Raw genomic sequence first — 14,910 nt, 5'->3', positions numbered from 1 at the left:
GGATAAATCTAAACACTGATAGGTATAAAGCAATAATAACTGCATCTAAATTGTGGAATAAAAAAACACTAGATAGAGATTTGTAATTCCAGTCAGCATAAAGTAAGCTCACTATGGCCTCTCTCCCACCGACTGCAACTGAAAACTCTGAACAAAATACAAAAGCAAACTACCTGAGAATTCTGAAAAGTAAACAAAAGCAGGGAAATAGCAGAGGGAGTCAAAACTTGGAGAAGAAGGAAAAAAAAAACTTGGAGAAGAAATCTGTATAGAGAGGGTGACACAGAACTTGTGGTCTGAACCTAACTGGGTTGTCTTAGTTTAAAAAAAACTTCACAATCTCCACAGGATTATAAAGACCTAGAGTCTACAGAACCAAATATTCAAAATGTTCAACATACAATTCAGAATTAGATGACATATACTTTGTTGTATATCAAAATTGTTGCCAGGAGATACACTCTAAAAAAACCAAACAAACGCTAAAGGACGTTTTTCAGGCTGAAGGGAAATAACACCAAAGGGAAATAAAGTGTGAAAAACAGCAGAATACAACATTCTTTTCAAGTATGCATGGAGTATTCAACCAGATAGAACATATTTGGGGCAACAAATTTAAATGAAATGAAATCATACAAGGTATGCCCAACCATGAAGAAATTAAAAAATATTATATTAATCAAATCAATCAATAGGAAGATATCTGAAAATCCCAAAGATATGGATATGAAACAACGTATTTCTAAATAACCTATGAATCAAAAAGGAGGTCAAAAGAGAAAGAAAAGATTTGGATTGAATGAAAATTTGTGGAATGCAGCTTAAAGAAAAACTTAAAGGGAAACTTATAGCATTAAATGCATATATTGGAGAAGAAGAAAGGTCTTTTAGGAAACTAGAAAAAGAGCAAATTAAACCCAAAGCAAACAGAAACAAGCAAAAAATAAAGAACCACCACCAATGAAAATAAAACAAAAACCATTTAAAAAAACCCCAAAAGCTGGATCCTTGGAAATATCAATATAATCAATAAACTTCTAGCTACACTGACAAGGAAAAAAGTGAGAAAGTACAGATAACATTCAGATCCCATAGCCATTAAATGATAAAGGGATACTATAAACAGCTCTACCAACAGTAAATTCAACAGCTTAGATGAAATGGACCAATTCCTTGAGTGACACAAACTACCAAAGCTCACTCTAAAATAAATACATCACCTGAAAATAACAAAATCTATTAAAGAAACTGAATTCAGTTAAAAAAAAAAAAAAAAAAAACTTCCAACAAGGTAAACTCTAGGCCCAGTAAGATTCATTATCTAATTCTACAAAATATTTAAGTCTGAAATAATACCAGTACAACATAAATTCTTCCTGAAAATAGAAGAAGAGGGAATATATTCCAGCATTTTATAAGACCAGCATTATCCTAATATCAAAACCAAAGACATTATAAGAAAATAAAGCTAGGGATAATATTCCTCATGAAAACAGAATACAAATATTCTTTTTTTCTTGGCCACACCATGTAGCTTGTGGGATCCTAGTTCCCCACCAGGGACTGAACCTGGGAATTCCCCAGACAAACAGTCTTGGCAAAGTATTATTAAGTATTGTAGAACCCAACAATATAAAATGGAGGAGACTGGCTCCAAAGGGACATGAAAACACTTTGGAGTTGATGGAAATGTTTTAAATCTTGATTGTGGTGTTGGTTTCATACATGCAAACATTAGTTAAAATTCACTAAATTTTGCACTTATAATTAGGGAATGTAAATTTCATGTAAATTACACCTCTATAAGGATGATTACAAGCAAACAACAAAAAACCTGACCATATGTTAAGTCACAAAACAAACTTCTGAAATTCTGAAAAACTGGTATCATAAGATCACTTTCTTTTGTATATTTAGATTAGAAATGGATAACAAATAATGAACTGTGTGGTTTGAAACAAACAAACAAAAAAACAGACTCAACTACCTTGTAATTCTCTCCTTTCTATTCACCGCCATACCATCTAACAAATTTCACCTGTGTTTACAATTAACTCTGCCTACTCTGTGCCTGTGTAGCTGAACTTAATTGAGGAGAAAAATAAAAAACCAAGCTGACTGGTCTCATTTTAAATTCACAACCACTACCCTTGAAATGAGCCATTAGTGATACTGGGTGATTCTACTCAATTTCCCTTGTCTTTTCCATTTCTTATTCCTCCTCTTAGCCCTTTGTTTTCTTGTTTTCTCCTTAAAGCTCCAACATCTTCTCTTCCTTTCTCATTCTCAGGTGCCGACTTTGCTTTTTATTTTACTGAGAAAACAGAAGCAATCAGAAAAGAACTTCCACAGTCTCCAAATACTGCATCTGAAAACATACCTGAATCATGAGTCAAATATTCTTACCTTCCTTCCTGTTTTAATGGATTAAACTACCATGCTCCTATCTAATGGCAGCTTTTCAGGGGATTGCATCTTTTCTCATCTACTCAAGGACATTGCTCCAGCAACTGTTCCTCTCTCTCTTTAATCAGCTATTTTTTTCCCTTTCTCCTCAATCACTTCTATTAGCATAGAAATACGATGTGATATCCTTCATCTTAAACAAAAACAAACCAGCAACAACAAAAATCCACGACTTGACTCCCTACATCAGCCTTTAGCTACCACTGTACTTCTCTCCTCCTCTTTCAAGTAAGACAAAATAATTCCTCATTCTTCTTCTTCACTCTCTCTCAAATCCAATGTAATCAGTTTGTCTTTACCATCCCATCAAATGTGTTCTTGTGAAAGCCACCAATGATTTCACATCGTAAAATCCAATGATTTATTTGCACTTCTAATTTTTCTTGACTTACCAGAAACATCTGACACAGTTTAATACATTCTCTTCTTGATACACTTTTATTATTGGCTTCTGTGATGCAATCTTTTGTCCTTTCCATATTTAATTTACCACTCTTTCTTCACCTCCTTTGTTCTTCCTCATTTCTCTGACCTCTAAACATCGGTACTGGGCTCCCCTGGTGGCACAGTGGTTAAGAATCCGCCTGCCAATGCAGGGGACACAGGTTCGAGCCCTGGTCCGGGAAGATCCCACATGCCGTGAAGCAACTAAGCTTGTGCACCGTAACTACTGAGCCTGTGCTCTAGAGCCCATGCTCTGCAATAAGAGAAGCCACCGCAACAAGAAGCCCGCACACCGCAACGAAGAGTGGCCCCCACTCACTGCAACTAGAGAAAGCCCGTGCACAGCAACGAAGACCCAATGCAGCCAAAAATAAATAAATAAATTAAAAACAAAAAGAAAAGAAAAGCATTAAACATTGGCATTCTCTAGGCTCAGTTCCCAGGCCCCTGCTCTATTTACACTCACTATATTAATATTTTTCAATATTTTTCACTGCAACCATGGTAAACATACACATACAACAACAATAAAAAAAATTTTATATTGTGACCCAAAGCATACATAGGTACTTGTGTGTATATGTTTTATATAATTGAACTTTTCCATTAATATTAAAATCCTGGTCCCAAACCAATAAATTGATTTCATGACTTAAAAAGAAATTATATCTCACAGCTTGAAAAACACTAGATACTAACTAGATACTAACTACTGTATTTACATGTCTATTTTTATTTTAGTTCCTGAACTCTAGATTTATATATCCAATCACTTCCTTAACACTTATATTTACACATTTAATAAGTGTTTTGCATTTAACGGGAAAGCTGAATCCTTAAGTCACCCACTCCTCTCCAAAAACTACTCCTTTGCGTTCCTTTTCATTCTACATCCAACACGTAAGTAAACAGTAACTCCATTCTTCCATTTGCTTAGGTCAAATTACCTGTAGTATTATCTTCCCTTGAAGGGCAAATCCTTGCCCCTCTTTCCCTGTATTTCTTCTTCTTGTATATAGTTACATCTGCTGAGGAGATAAATCTGTACCAGGACTTCATGATATTTCTCCAAATGGAACCCATGAATACAGAGGTGGCAGGACTGAATCAAACCATCCTCCAACTCGGCAAAGCTGGCAGTTGGGCAGGTGACCTTCACACTCTTGCCGGTTCTTCCTGGACACCTCTTGAAGACATCCACTGGAGAACTGTGGACTTTTTCTTTTGCATCCCACTTTCTTAAAAGGTGCTCAATCTGTTATCTTAACAATTCACTCTCTCACTTCCATCTGGATTCTCCCCTAATGTCACTTCAGAAGTGAGGCCTTCTGTGATTACCCTATATAAAATAACACCATCTCACTCCCCATGGAATTTCCTGGTCCTATTACCCTGGTTCATTTTTTTCTTCATAGTATTTACTACCATCTGTATATTGTCTATTTGCACCAACTAGAATGTAAGGTCTATAGGAGTAATGATTTCATCTCTTTTTCCTCTGTTATACTCTAGCATTCAGAATACTGCCTGGCAGTGAAATGTTAATGAATGTCTATTTTTTCAGTAGTACATATCCAAATCACAGGCTGAATCTAATGTTATCTATGTTGGGAATCACTACCTCTACTGGCTTCTTCATATACCCTGTGCTTTGAAAACAATGTTTCTGTCTTTTTCTATATCGTATGTGAGGGTTATAGGGTAGAACATAATCCCATCTGTACTAATATAAACCATCTATACTATTCCAGGATCAAGCTGGGCCATCAAATGTCTCTTGGATCACAGTACCTTGGCTGCCTTTGGAACAGTTTTCACTGACCTGTACTTTGGTAATCTGCTATCAGCTTGGATAAATGATGCTTCACAAAACACATTTATATCATCACCATTATCATAGTAGTAAGACTACTTTGAAAATGTCACTTATGAGTCTTTACTATCTTCTAGGTGCCTTATATGTATTAGTTCATTGAATCTTCACAAGAATTAGTATTATTTCTATTATTCTCCTCTGTTAACATAGAGGGAGCTGAGATTGAAAACTTAAGTAACTTTCCTAAGATCACAAATCTAGTAAAGCAGAAGAACAAGAATTTAAAGCATGGTAAATCTTATAGCAAACCTCATGTTCTTAACTACTAATACTATGATGCTCTGCTATAAACATTTCACTTGAGAAATTTATGTAAAAGGTAAGTACAAAAGAAAACCTGCAAGTCTCTAAAAGAACTAGATAGTGAGAGCTATATAAAAGTGATGGTGCCTCACTTTTTACTGTGAACTAAATATTCAATTCAGATATAGAAGTGAGTAGATCTTTATGGCCCACATACTTCCTTGAGTCTTGACCTCCTCATCTAATTTATGTTTAACCTAATTCCTTATGCATTTCCTGTAAATTCTGTCACTCCTTCCACTTTAAAATGCACATACTCCACTACGATTGTTACATTGGAACAGTTTAAATATTATAAAAAACAAGCAGACAAACTCAGAATTCAACTGTTCCAAAATAAGAACCCAATTAGGTATAAGTATTTTAAAAGAGAATACAGAGACAAAAGAAATGGAATCATAATGGTATACTAGGTGATATGCTTGGTGTTCAGGAGATTACAAGAATAGCTCTGGGCATAGCAGCCAAGAGCATCTACAGTCATTAACATCACAATAACTTCTCTGGGAGGAGGTAGGCAAAGGTAATACATAAAAGACCAAGCACTTTTCTCATTTCCTACCATATCCCCCACCTTTAAGGAAGGCCGAACTCCTTCCTATGGTACTACTCACAAGGTAACAAATTTATAACTCTGAAAAGTTTCTAATTGCTATTCTACATCAAGAGAAGAAAGCGTTTCTTAAAGAAAAATTCACAGAACATTCCACTCAAAGGCAATTGTGGTTAATACCAGTATCTGATAACTTAAATGAGCTATGTATAAAATTTACAACAAAGAATAAAGTGCATCACCACCAATAAAACATATGTTTTTTGAAGGCTAAAGGGGAATACAGACCACAATAGCCTTCCAAATAAACTATAAACTTACCTTAGCTACTTCTTCTTCTAATCGTTCTTGGTACTGTTTTTCCAGCAACTTAACCATATTTGTTTCCTGTTTCACTCCAAATTCACCAGAAAACTAAATTAAAAAGCAAAGTATGACATATTTATTTACACTAATTGTACACCACTTATTTTTAAACTTCTACTCTCAAATATCTTCAAAAGATTACTATTTTTTAGAAAGCTTCTGAAAAATTTTAATAAATAAATTTCTGCTCCCTTAATTGAAAACAATAATTCTAGTGAATAATTCTAGTGTACAATTCTACTAAATAATTGTACTTACTATTGTGAACTTAACAAAGAGGCAAAGTGAGAAATATATTTACAATTACTAACACACAGTTCTAGAGTGGGGAAAAGATACTTCTTAAATATAATTAATAAGATGTGCATGTATTTAATTTTAAGTAATGTTAACAGTGGCTATCTTTGCTGACATTATAAACAAATTTCTTTTCTTCTTGGTACTTATTAATAGTATCCAGTTTTCTACAAATACAAATTACTTTTATAAACAGAAAAAAAAAGAATGGTTATTTAAATGTAAACATGTTCTTGGCAAGAAAGTATTTCTTTATTTACCAATTATCTGAATGTCATCCAAACAGATATTCCATGTGGGATGAATGTGGAAGAATTGAGAATGTGGCCAATGTCTCTCTTCTATATCCAGAATGAGAGAGGGCAATGATCTTTTTCTGTAGGACTTAAGAACTAAAAATTTACTGAGTGGAGATCAGGGTTTTACAGTTATGTTTGAGAAAAGTGGCCACAAATTGGGAATATATACAGTGCTGAGGAGAGGCAAAAGGTGGTTTAGCTAAATGAGATATACTGTAAAAGATGAGGGGCTTTTCTATAGCATATGGCCTGTGCTGAAGAAAGCCTCATCCAATGTCCCAGCCCTAGCATACTGAATTTTGGGAATTCCTAAATACTATTCTAGAGACAGCCTAGTTCAACTCCCCATGGTAGGAAGGAAAGCTGTTTCTCTTTTCTGAAACTAATTTGTTATAAAGTTCAGGGCACTGAAACTAATTTGTAATACACCCTATGTCATATAAAACAAGACAAAGTTTAAACTAGAACATATTTAGGGGGAAAAAACACCTCTTAATTTCAACTTTCTTGTGTTTTTCCTATGCTATGAAAGTACATCAAATTTCTTCACTTACATATTCTTCTGGGTCTTTTATATAAGGTATTATCCTCATATTTACTATACTTAATTCTTAGCAACTATTTACTGGATAATTATTAAACCACAGACATAAAAATGACAGTAACAAAAATAAAATCAGTGTACATAACAGTTTAAAAATATAATACCTCTGTTGCACCATCAATGTTCTGTTTTATACAACTTCCAGGGTATACTGTTTTCTGTACATCAGATTCAGTAATTACCATTGAATCAATGGAAAAGCTAAAAATAAATAAAAGAGGATGAAAGAATTAGCGTTGTGTGTAAATTTTACTGTTAGTCCAAATTTACAGCATGCATAAAATGTGTATTGGGGCAATGGAAACAAGAATGACAGGTCAAGAGTTACAGGTATTGTAACTTAAGTCATATTTTTGACTGATTAAAAATAAAGCAGCAGAATTAAATGACAGAATATTTTAACAGATTACCCCTGAATTTTATGCCATTGTATAAAGTCTACTACAAAAGCATGACATGGAGCTCTTTGTAAGTATTAACATTTTTTAAAAGTTACCTATGCTATTATTGAGTAAAAAAGTTTATAAAATCTCATTTTTATTAAAAATTTACACACACACACACACACAGAGAAAAAAGTCTGAAAGAATACACATCAAAAGTATCACTGATGGGCTTCCCTGGTGGTGCAGTGGTTAAGAATCCGCCTGCCAATGTAGGGGACATGGGTTCAATCCCTGGTCCAGGAGGATCCCACATGCTGCGGAGCAGCTATGCCCATGCACCACAACTACTGAGCCTGCGCTCTAGAGCCAGCAAGCCACAACTACTGAGCCCACGTGTCAAAACTACTGAAGCCCACGTGCCTAGAGCCCATGCTCCGCAACAAGAGAAGCCACCGCAATGAGGAGCCCGCGCACCACAACAAAGAGTAGCCCCCGCTTGCTGCAACTAGAGAAAGCCTGCGCGCTGCAACGAAGAAGCAACACAGCCAAATAAATAAATAAATAAATAAATAAATAAATAAATAAGACCGTCATTTAAAAAAAAAAGTAACACTGATTACCTCTAGTGGAATAGGTGGGCAGTGACAATGAGAAAGATTCTTAATTTACACATAACCACTTCTGGAATTTTTTTGTTTTTAATCTATTTATGTATCTTTTGGTACTCATGTCCTTATTCTAGATTGTACTGTATTTAGTCATTTCCAAATGTTCACTCTTACAAGTAAAGCTATGGTGTAAATCCTCATAAATATATCTTTGCACACATCTGTAGATGTTTCTACATAAAAAAATCCTATAATTGTTAACATTTAAAATTTTAATATAATGCCATCTTTGAAAAACTTACATTAATTTAACTCCATAATAGTACCATTTAAGTATTTTCTCAAAACTTCAACAACACAGAGTCATAACAGTCTTAAAACTTTCTTAGAACATGTATGTCTTTATTTTTGAGATTACACATTCTTTCAAATGCTACTGGTCGTGAAAGTTTCTTCTGTTGTGACTTGCCTATACATCTTCTATATTCATGTTACATGATCGTAAAAACTCATTTTTCTTGTCTTTATTCTCTGCCCTTTCCTGGTTCTTCTTTCTTATCATTTTGTCTGTTTCCTCATAGTTTCTTGCATACACTATTATGATCCTTTTGTTTCATGTCTTCTTATTTTCATAGCCCATGGAAAATCCTCCTGATTATTTATCCAGCTATAAAGACCCAAACTTCAAAAAAAAAAAAAAAATGCTGCTTAGTCCACAAGGACTTCAATTCTGTAATTTTATAGCATTTGAAAGTGTTTATCCCAAATTCAAAAAAATAGTCTGGCTAAAACCAAATTCACTGTTCCCATCTTACAAATTAAGGTCCTACCCTCCACCTGTCTGATTTCTCTGTTTATATTAATACATCATAAACCTCCATATTCTCTAGCTCAAACAACACAGGTCATCTTTCGTCTGCTTTGCTCCCAAGATTCCTTCTATTTCAATGTCTCATAGTCAACCCTTCATTTCCATTCCCCCTGGAGCCACTCCAAAAAACATCACTGCAGAAATGTGAAGTGATGGGCACTGAAAAATGCCACAAAGACATGGGTTTATGTTCCAGCGCTTTGGCTGTATCGTCATGTTATATTCCTCAATCATTACTTTAAAAAAATTACTGTTTTGTGAATAAGTATTATTTCAATGATTGGATTGAAGTCCCCTGAGGTAAAGGACAACTTTATACACATCTGAAGTTTCCTCCATGATATCTAGCCAAGTCTCTTCCCAGTCATGGTTTCTTTTAATCCTCACGATCTCAAGGAAGTTTTTATTCCCTAATATTACTTAGACATGTTTATATATCAGCCCAAGACCACATAGCCAGTCAAAGGTCAAATGAGGAGTCAAATGTAGGTCTGTCTGACACTAAAGTTCATGGTTGTTCCAATTCCATACTATATCGCCAAGAGGTTTCTAGTATGACATCACCAAATATTTGTTAAATGAATGACAATTATTTTTCTTAAAGTAGTTCAAGTCTATCTTAGGAGAACAGTATATTCTTTATTCAAAAAGTGCTATAGTTGTGTCCAAATATGTGATGACATTTAACAAGAAATAGCTATAAATACATGTTCATAGGAGTGAACATGGCAGTCAATAAGACTCATTTTTGCGGGGTGGGAGAAAACTAATGGTTTTAGTTGAAAGGTATTGTTAATACATTTCCAGTGATTATTAGAGAAACTCTAAAAAAGCATGATGAGCTGGCAAAAGCCCAAGTGCAAGAACAGCAAAATAGGTCTACACTTCCAGAAAACTTCCTTTTCTTCATGCTTTGGAGAGAAAACATCACTAATTAAAGGAAGGAACTTGAAATACTCTAAGTGGTTATTAGAGAGTTCTTGCTATATACCTATTTTCTTTCTTATCAAAAAACCTAAAGTAATAGTTTCCAAATATCAATCTATGGACTGCCTGCATCAGAATTATTTTGTTACAAATACAAATGACCAGAATCCATCTCAAAGCTACTGAATCTAACTCTTCAAATGTAAAATCCAGTAACTGTAATTTCAATAATAACAATGAAAAAATAATAATTTCAAACACTAATAATTTCAAAAACCTCCAATGTTTTTAATGAAGGGTAAAGTTTGGGAACCACTGACCTCAAATTAAATGGAAGCTTTATAAGGCTGTGCTAATGCTGGATAAACAATTCAAAGCCTACATACAGACCCTGAATAAAAGATGGAGAAACAGAATGCTTCCGAAGAAGTGTGGAAATTCAGTATTTTGTCTCCAAAAAAAACCAAAACAAAACAAAAGAACGCCCTTGTCTTTAGGTTCCAATAACAAGTGCCTATAGAGACATCAGTCTTAGAGCAGCAGAGCCAATCAAAGTTAGGTTAAATCTCTGAGGACTTTATAGAGCTAGTTAAATACTACAGCACACTTCCCTACTAAATTATAAACTGTTCATTCATTTAACAAGTATTTATTGAGCACCTACTATGCACAGGGAATTATTATAGGGTTTGGGATACAGTGAATAAATAAACAAAAATCCCCTTACAAAGCTTGAACTCCTTCACAGGGGACAGATAACAAAAACAAATAAATAAACCTCCCCTCCAAATATAATATAGACTTGTTTTTATTTTATATAAATACATAGTTTTATATATATAAAACAGTTAATATAGAAAAATGAAGCAGGAAATTCATATACAGAGTTATAAGGGATGATTTTAATTTCAATAGGGTGATCAGGATAGGCCTCATGAGAACATGACATTTGAGTAAAGACCCAAAGGAGGTGAGTGTGTTGGGCATGGAAATACCTAGAGAAATATCATTCCAGGTAGAGGAACAGCAATGAGAGAGAAATTCATAAGGCAGGAGCATACTGACGGTTTGAGTATCTCGAGATTATATGGCTTTACAATAGTAAGTGACAAGCAAGTCTGCAGGAGGTAAATTCAGAGATAACAGGGACCCATTATATACGTCCTAGTAAGGCACAGTAAGGACAGATGAGCACTAGAATAGCATGATTTGTCTTAAATTTTAAAAGCAAAGTTTTAGAACTGTGTTGAGAACAAACTTTAAGGAAGAGTTAGAGTAGAAGCAAGGAGATCTATTGCTGCAGTAATCCAAGTGAGACATGATGATGGCAGGGACCAGGGGATGAGAAGTGGTACAGTTTAGATTTATTTTGGAAGTAGAGATAACAGGATTTCTTGATAGACTGGAAGTGAGGTTTGAAAGTGGAGTCACCAGAGATGGAATTAGATGGCTGCAGAGGAGCAAATTTTGAGGGGAAGATCCAGTTGTATTTTGGACATGGTGAATTTGAACATTAGACAACCAAGTGGAGAAAGTCCAGTATGACTGGAATGATCATATCTTATATTCTATGTGTATTCCCTATATCAAAGTAGCAAAGACTGGGCACACAATAAACAACAAGTAACATGCACACGGCCTGATTTAACTTAGCATATTCACAACAACAAGCATCTTTATAAAATAAAGGTGTAAGTAAAATTCCTATTATAAAATGTATTTGGTTTACATTAACATTTACTTCACACATTTCAGAGATGAAGAAGTATCTCCTGTTCTTATTTCTTGGCAATGCTATAGCCCATCTCTTTCAAGCAAATTTGCTTAATTTACACTTTTTTCTTAAAACAACCATACTATGATTGTTACTAAGCTACAAATACTAGTGAATGAAATTATAAGTAGATGGATACCTTGGCTGAACTGTAAACTCATTAACAGCTTGTAGCCTTTCCTGCAAAGAATGAATCTCTGCCCCATAGTTTTCTTCAGTTTCTTTCAGTTGCTGCTGCAAAGAGGATACGAGGTTTTCTAATTCTTGAACTTGTCCTTCAAGTTGTTTAATTTTTTCGGTATCTTGCAGAGCAGATAACTTGCTTTTATGACAAACATCTGAGTTACATGAATGGAAGAAAATGCACATTTCAATACAAATTTCTTAGTGAAATACCACAATCACTGTTTTGAATGTGCAGAGAATATTAATTCTTCTTTGAAAAATGTTTTTTAGTAGTAATAACTCAGGTATCAATTTAAACTCATTTAGACTGAGTACAAGAAAACATGAATAGTATAATTCAAGATCATTTCTTCTATCTTCATGGCTGCAGTACCCCTAAAACTACCAATTTTATGTCTTTAAATTGAAGATAATTTATAACCAGAGAATGTAAGAAGTGGGAAGACATGAGTAGTCTAAATCTTTCATTTTAAGGATGAGAAAACTGAGACCAAAGAGGGTTACAGTGAAATGCACAACGCACTAAGTTGTCTCAAATTTTAAAGTAAAAAATCAAATTACCGAGCATTTGGTATAAAAACACCACATTATGGTATATAATCAAAATTTACCAGTGTCTTGAAAATTTGTCATCTGAGGATGGGTTGATAAAAAGTCTGTTTCCTCTTTTGGTAGGTTTTCTTCTGCAAATTCAAGTTTCACATCACCTGTCTGCTGTCCTTGAATCTATTGAAAATAACAGAAGAAAAGCAGTGACATAAATATATGACCCAGGATTGTGAAAACTATATAAAAGCAACTTTACCTTTAAAATGTTTTTTCCAAAATCACCTAAAATTGTGACATTCTAATACAAATACTTTCCCTTCCAAGTTATTCCACGCTCTCTTTTGACACAGTGACTCACATCCCATTCCCTTCACAGCACTGATATTATATTAGTAAACACAATGTTCTTTCATAACCAGAAGGAATTTCATTTTACTATAAAAATAGAAGCTGCACAGAATTTTGGTATAAAGTTCATAATAACATTTAAAGTATGACTTGATCTCTGAAATTTCAACTCATACACAGTAAATTTTATATTATCAATACTTAATAACATACCTGCTATTAATCTCTGGATATAACCTACATACAACCAGGTAGCTGACAAATGTATGCTGTTCTTTATACAAAAGGAAGGAAAAGAGCAAAACCAGATAAACCTCAGCTTATTTCCTTAACTATTAAAACTAGGCAGCAATATGTCAGATGTGTGTGTATTAATTTAGTCATTCCTCAAATATTTAATAATCAGTCTACTATGTGGCCAGTATTGTGACAAGGGAGAGTAAGAATATAAAAAGAGTAAAAAAAAAAAAAGGTATATCTGCCCTCACAGAATTCATCAACTAATTGGGGAAGTAAAATCAAACAATTAGAGAAGCATTAAATTATAATGTTTGACTAAAGGGCAATAACAGAAGAAAGACTGATGTGGGTCTAAGTAATTATGGAGGAAGTCAAATTTGATTTGGGCCTCCATCATTTCGGGCAATGATTAGGAAAGTTTACATGGAAGAAAGAATAAGAGCATTTGTGAAAGAATGACCTGCTATAAGTAGTGAAGACAATGATCTTGAGGGACGGGGGAAATTGCACTAGATAAATAAGACAGGTATAAAGAGCATCGTAAAAGCAAGGGATGAGTTTGGACTTGCTACACTAGATGAACAAAGGATACTGTAGAAGGAGGTGAGCAACAGGATAAAAGCTATTTCCCATGAAGGCTATTTCAGTTGGTACTACTCTTATCATGTCCTCTACCCCACTCCTACCCGCTGTGTACATTTCAACCAAGGATCTTGCCTCCTACTTCCTAGAAAAAATAAAGCCCATCAGGTAAATACTTCAGTTTACAGCTCAACCTTTCTATATTGTCACTTAATTCATTCAGCAAACATACAGTAAGCCTTTACCGTGTGCTAAACAAAGCACTGTGCTAAGAAGAGGAAATGAAAATAAAGAGAAGACTTCCTGATTCTGAAGGGTTTAGTGGGGTTTAGTCTAGTGGAAGAGGCAGAAGAGTAAACAATTATAATAACATGAAAAGTAATGTAATACAAATGAACCTTTGTACAAGGAGCTATGGAACAGGAAAGAAAGGAAGGTAATCAAGTATTTAAAATAATGGAGAAAGGTAAGTGCAAAAAAATTAAAAGTACAGATATTAAGAGAATGGAGGAAGAAATTTCTAGTCTAGGAGGATCAGTAAAGAAGATGACACAAAGGGTAATCTGGGATGAAGTGAGAGAGTGGCATGGACATATATACACTACCAAATGTACTAGCTAGTGGGAAGCACCCTCAGCACAGGGAGATCAGATCGGTGCTTTGTGACCACCTAGAGGGGTGGGATAGGGAGGGTGGGAGGGAGATGCAAGAGGGAGGAGATATGGGGATATATGCATAAGTATAGCTGATTCATTTTGTTATAAAGCAGAAATTAACACACCACTGTAAAGCAATTATACTCCAATAAAGATGTTTAAAGAAAAAAAAAAGTGACACAAAAGAAATAACATTTGAACCAACTGGAATTATAAGTAGGAATACACTAAGCAAATCGGAGGGGGAAGGGCAGTGTTAGAAAGAACAGCATGCAAAAAAGCCCCAGGGGTCTGAAAGATATGGGTGCATTTTGGAAACTCTAAGTATTTCAATATGGCTAAAATGAGGAAGAGGATTAGTAGATGAGGCTAACAGGTTAAGCAGTGATGTACTGCCAACTGACTCATCCCAACCAACCTCTGGGATGCCTCTACAGTTGTAGCCAACTTGCTGGGATAAAATGTGAAATTCACTTTTTTATCTATTGTGCAGAAAAGAGTTAACACAGAAGTTGTGAGATTTCTCTCTCTTTAAAAAGGCCTGCTTACAAGTCTGGCCCTTGGCTGGCATCTGG

The 14,910-nt window shown here is 34.6% G+C and overlaps 1 protein-coding gene across 11 annotated transcripts in view; it reads right to left on the bottom strand.

Moving 5' to 3' along the window:
* AKAP9 (A-kinase anchoring protein 9) overlaps positions 1–14,910 on the bottom strand; it is a 150,214-nt gene that overhangs the window by 76,225 nt on the left and 59,079 nt on the right. For all 11 annotated transcript variants that reach the window (XM_059933800.1, XM_059933803.1, XM_059933805.1 and 8 more), the window contains 4 exons: positions 12,572–12,686; positions 11,914–12,112; positions 7,313–7,409; positions 5,964–6,056 (listed from right to left, as the gene is read on the bottom strand). In XM_059933800.1, the coding sequence (XP_059789783.1) occupies positions 5,964–6,056; positions 7,313–7,409; positions 11,914–12,112; positions 12,572–12,686 (504 nt within the window). The remainder of the gene's footprint in view (positions 1–5,963; positions 6,057–7,312; positions 7,410–11,913; positions 12,113–12,571; positions 12,687–14,910) is intronic.

This window comes from Balaenoptera ricei, chromosome 9, assembly GCF_028023285.1.
Source record: "Balaenoptera ricei isolate mBalRic1 chromosome 9, mBalRic1.hap2, whole genome shotgun sequence".
NCBI classification, from domain to species: domain Eukaryota; kingdom Metazoa; phylum Chordata; class Mammalia; order Artiodactyla; family Balaenopteridae; genus Balaenoptera; species Balaenoptera ricei.
The sequence above is the reverse complement of the archived record's forward strand: the minus strand, read 5'-3'. Positions and strand labels throughout refer to the sequence as shown.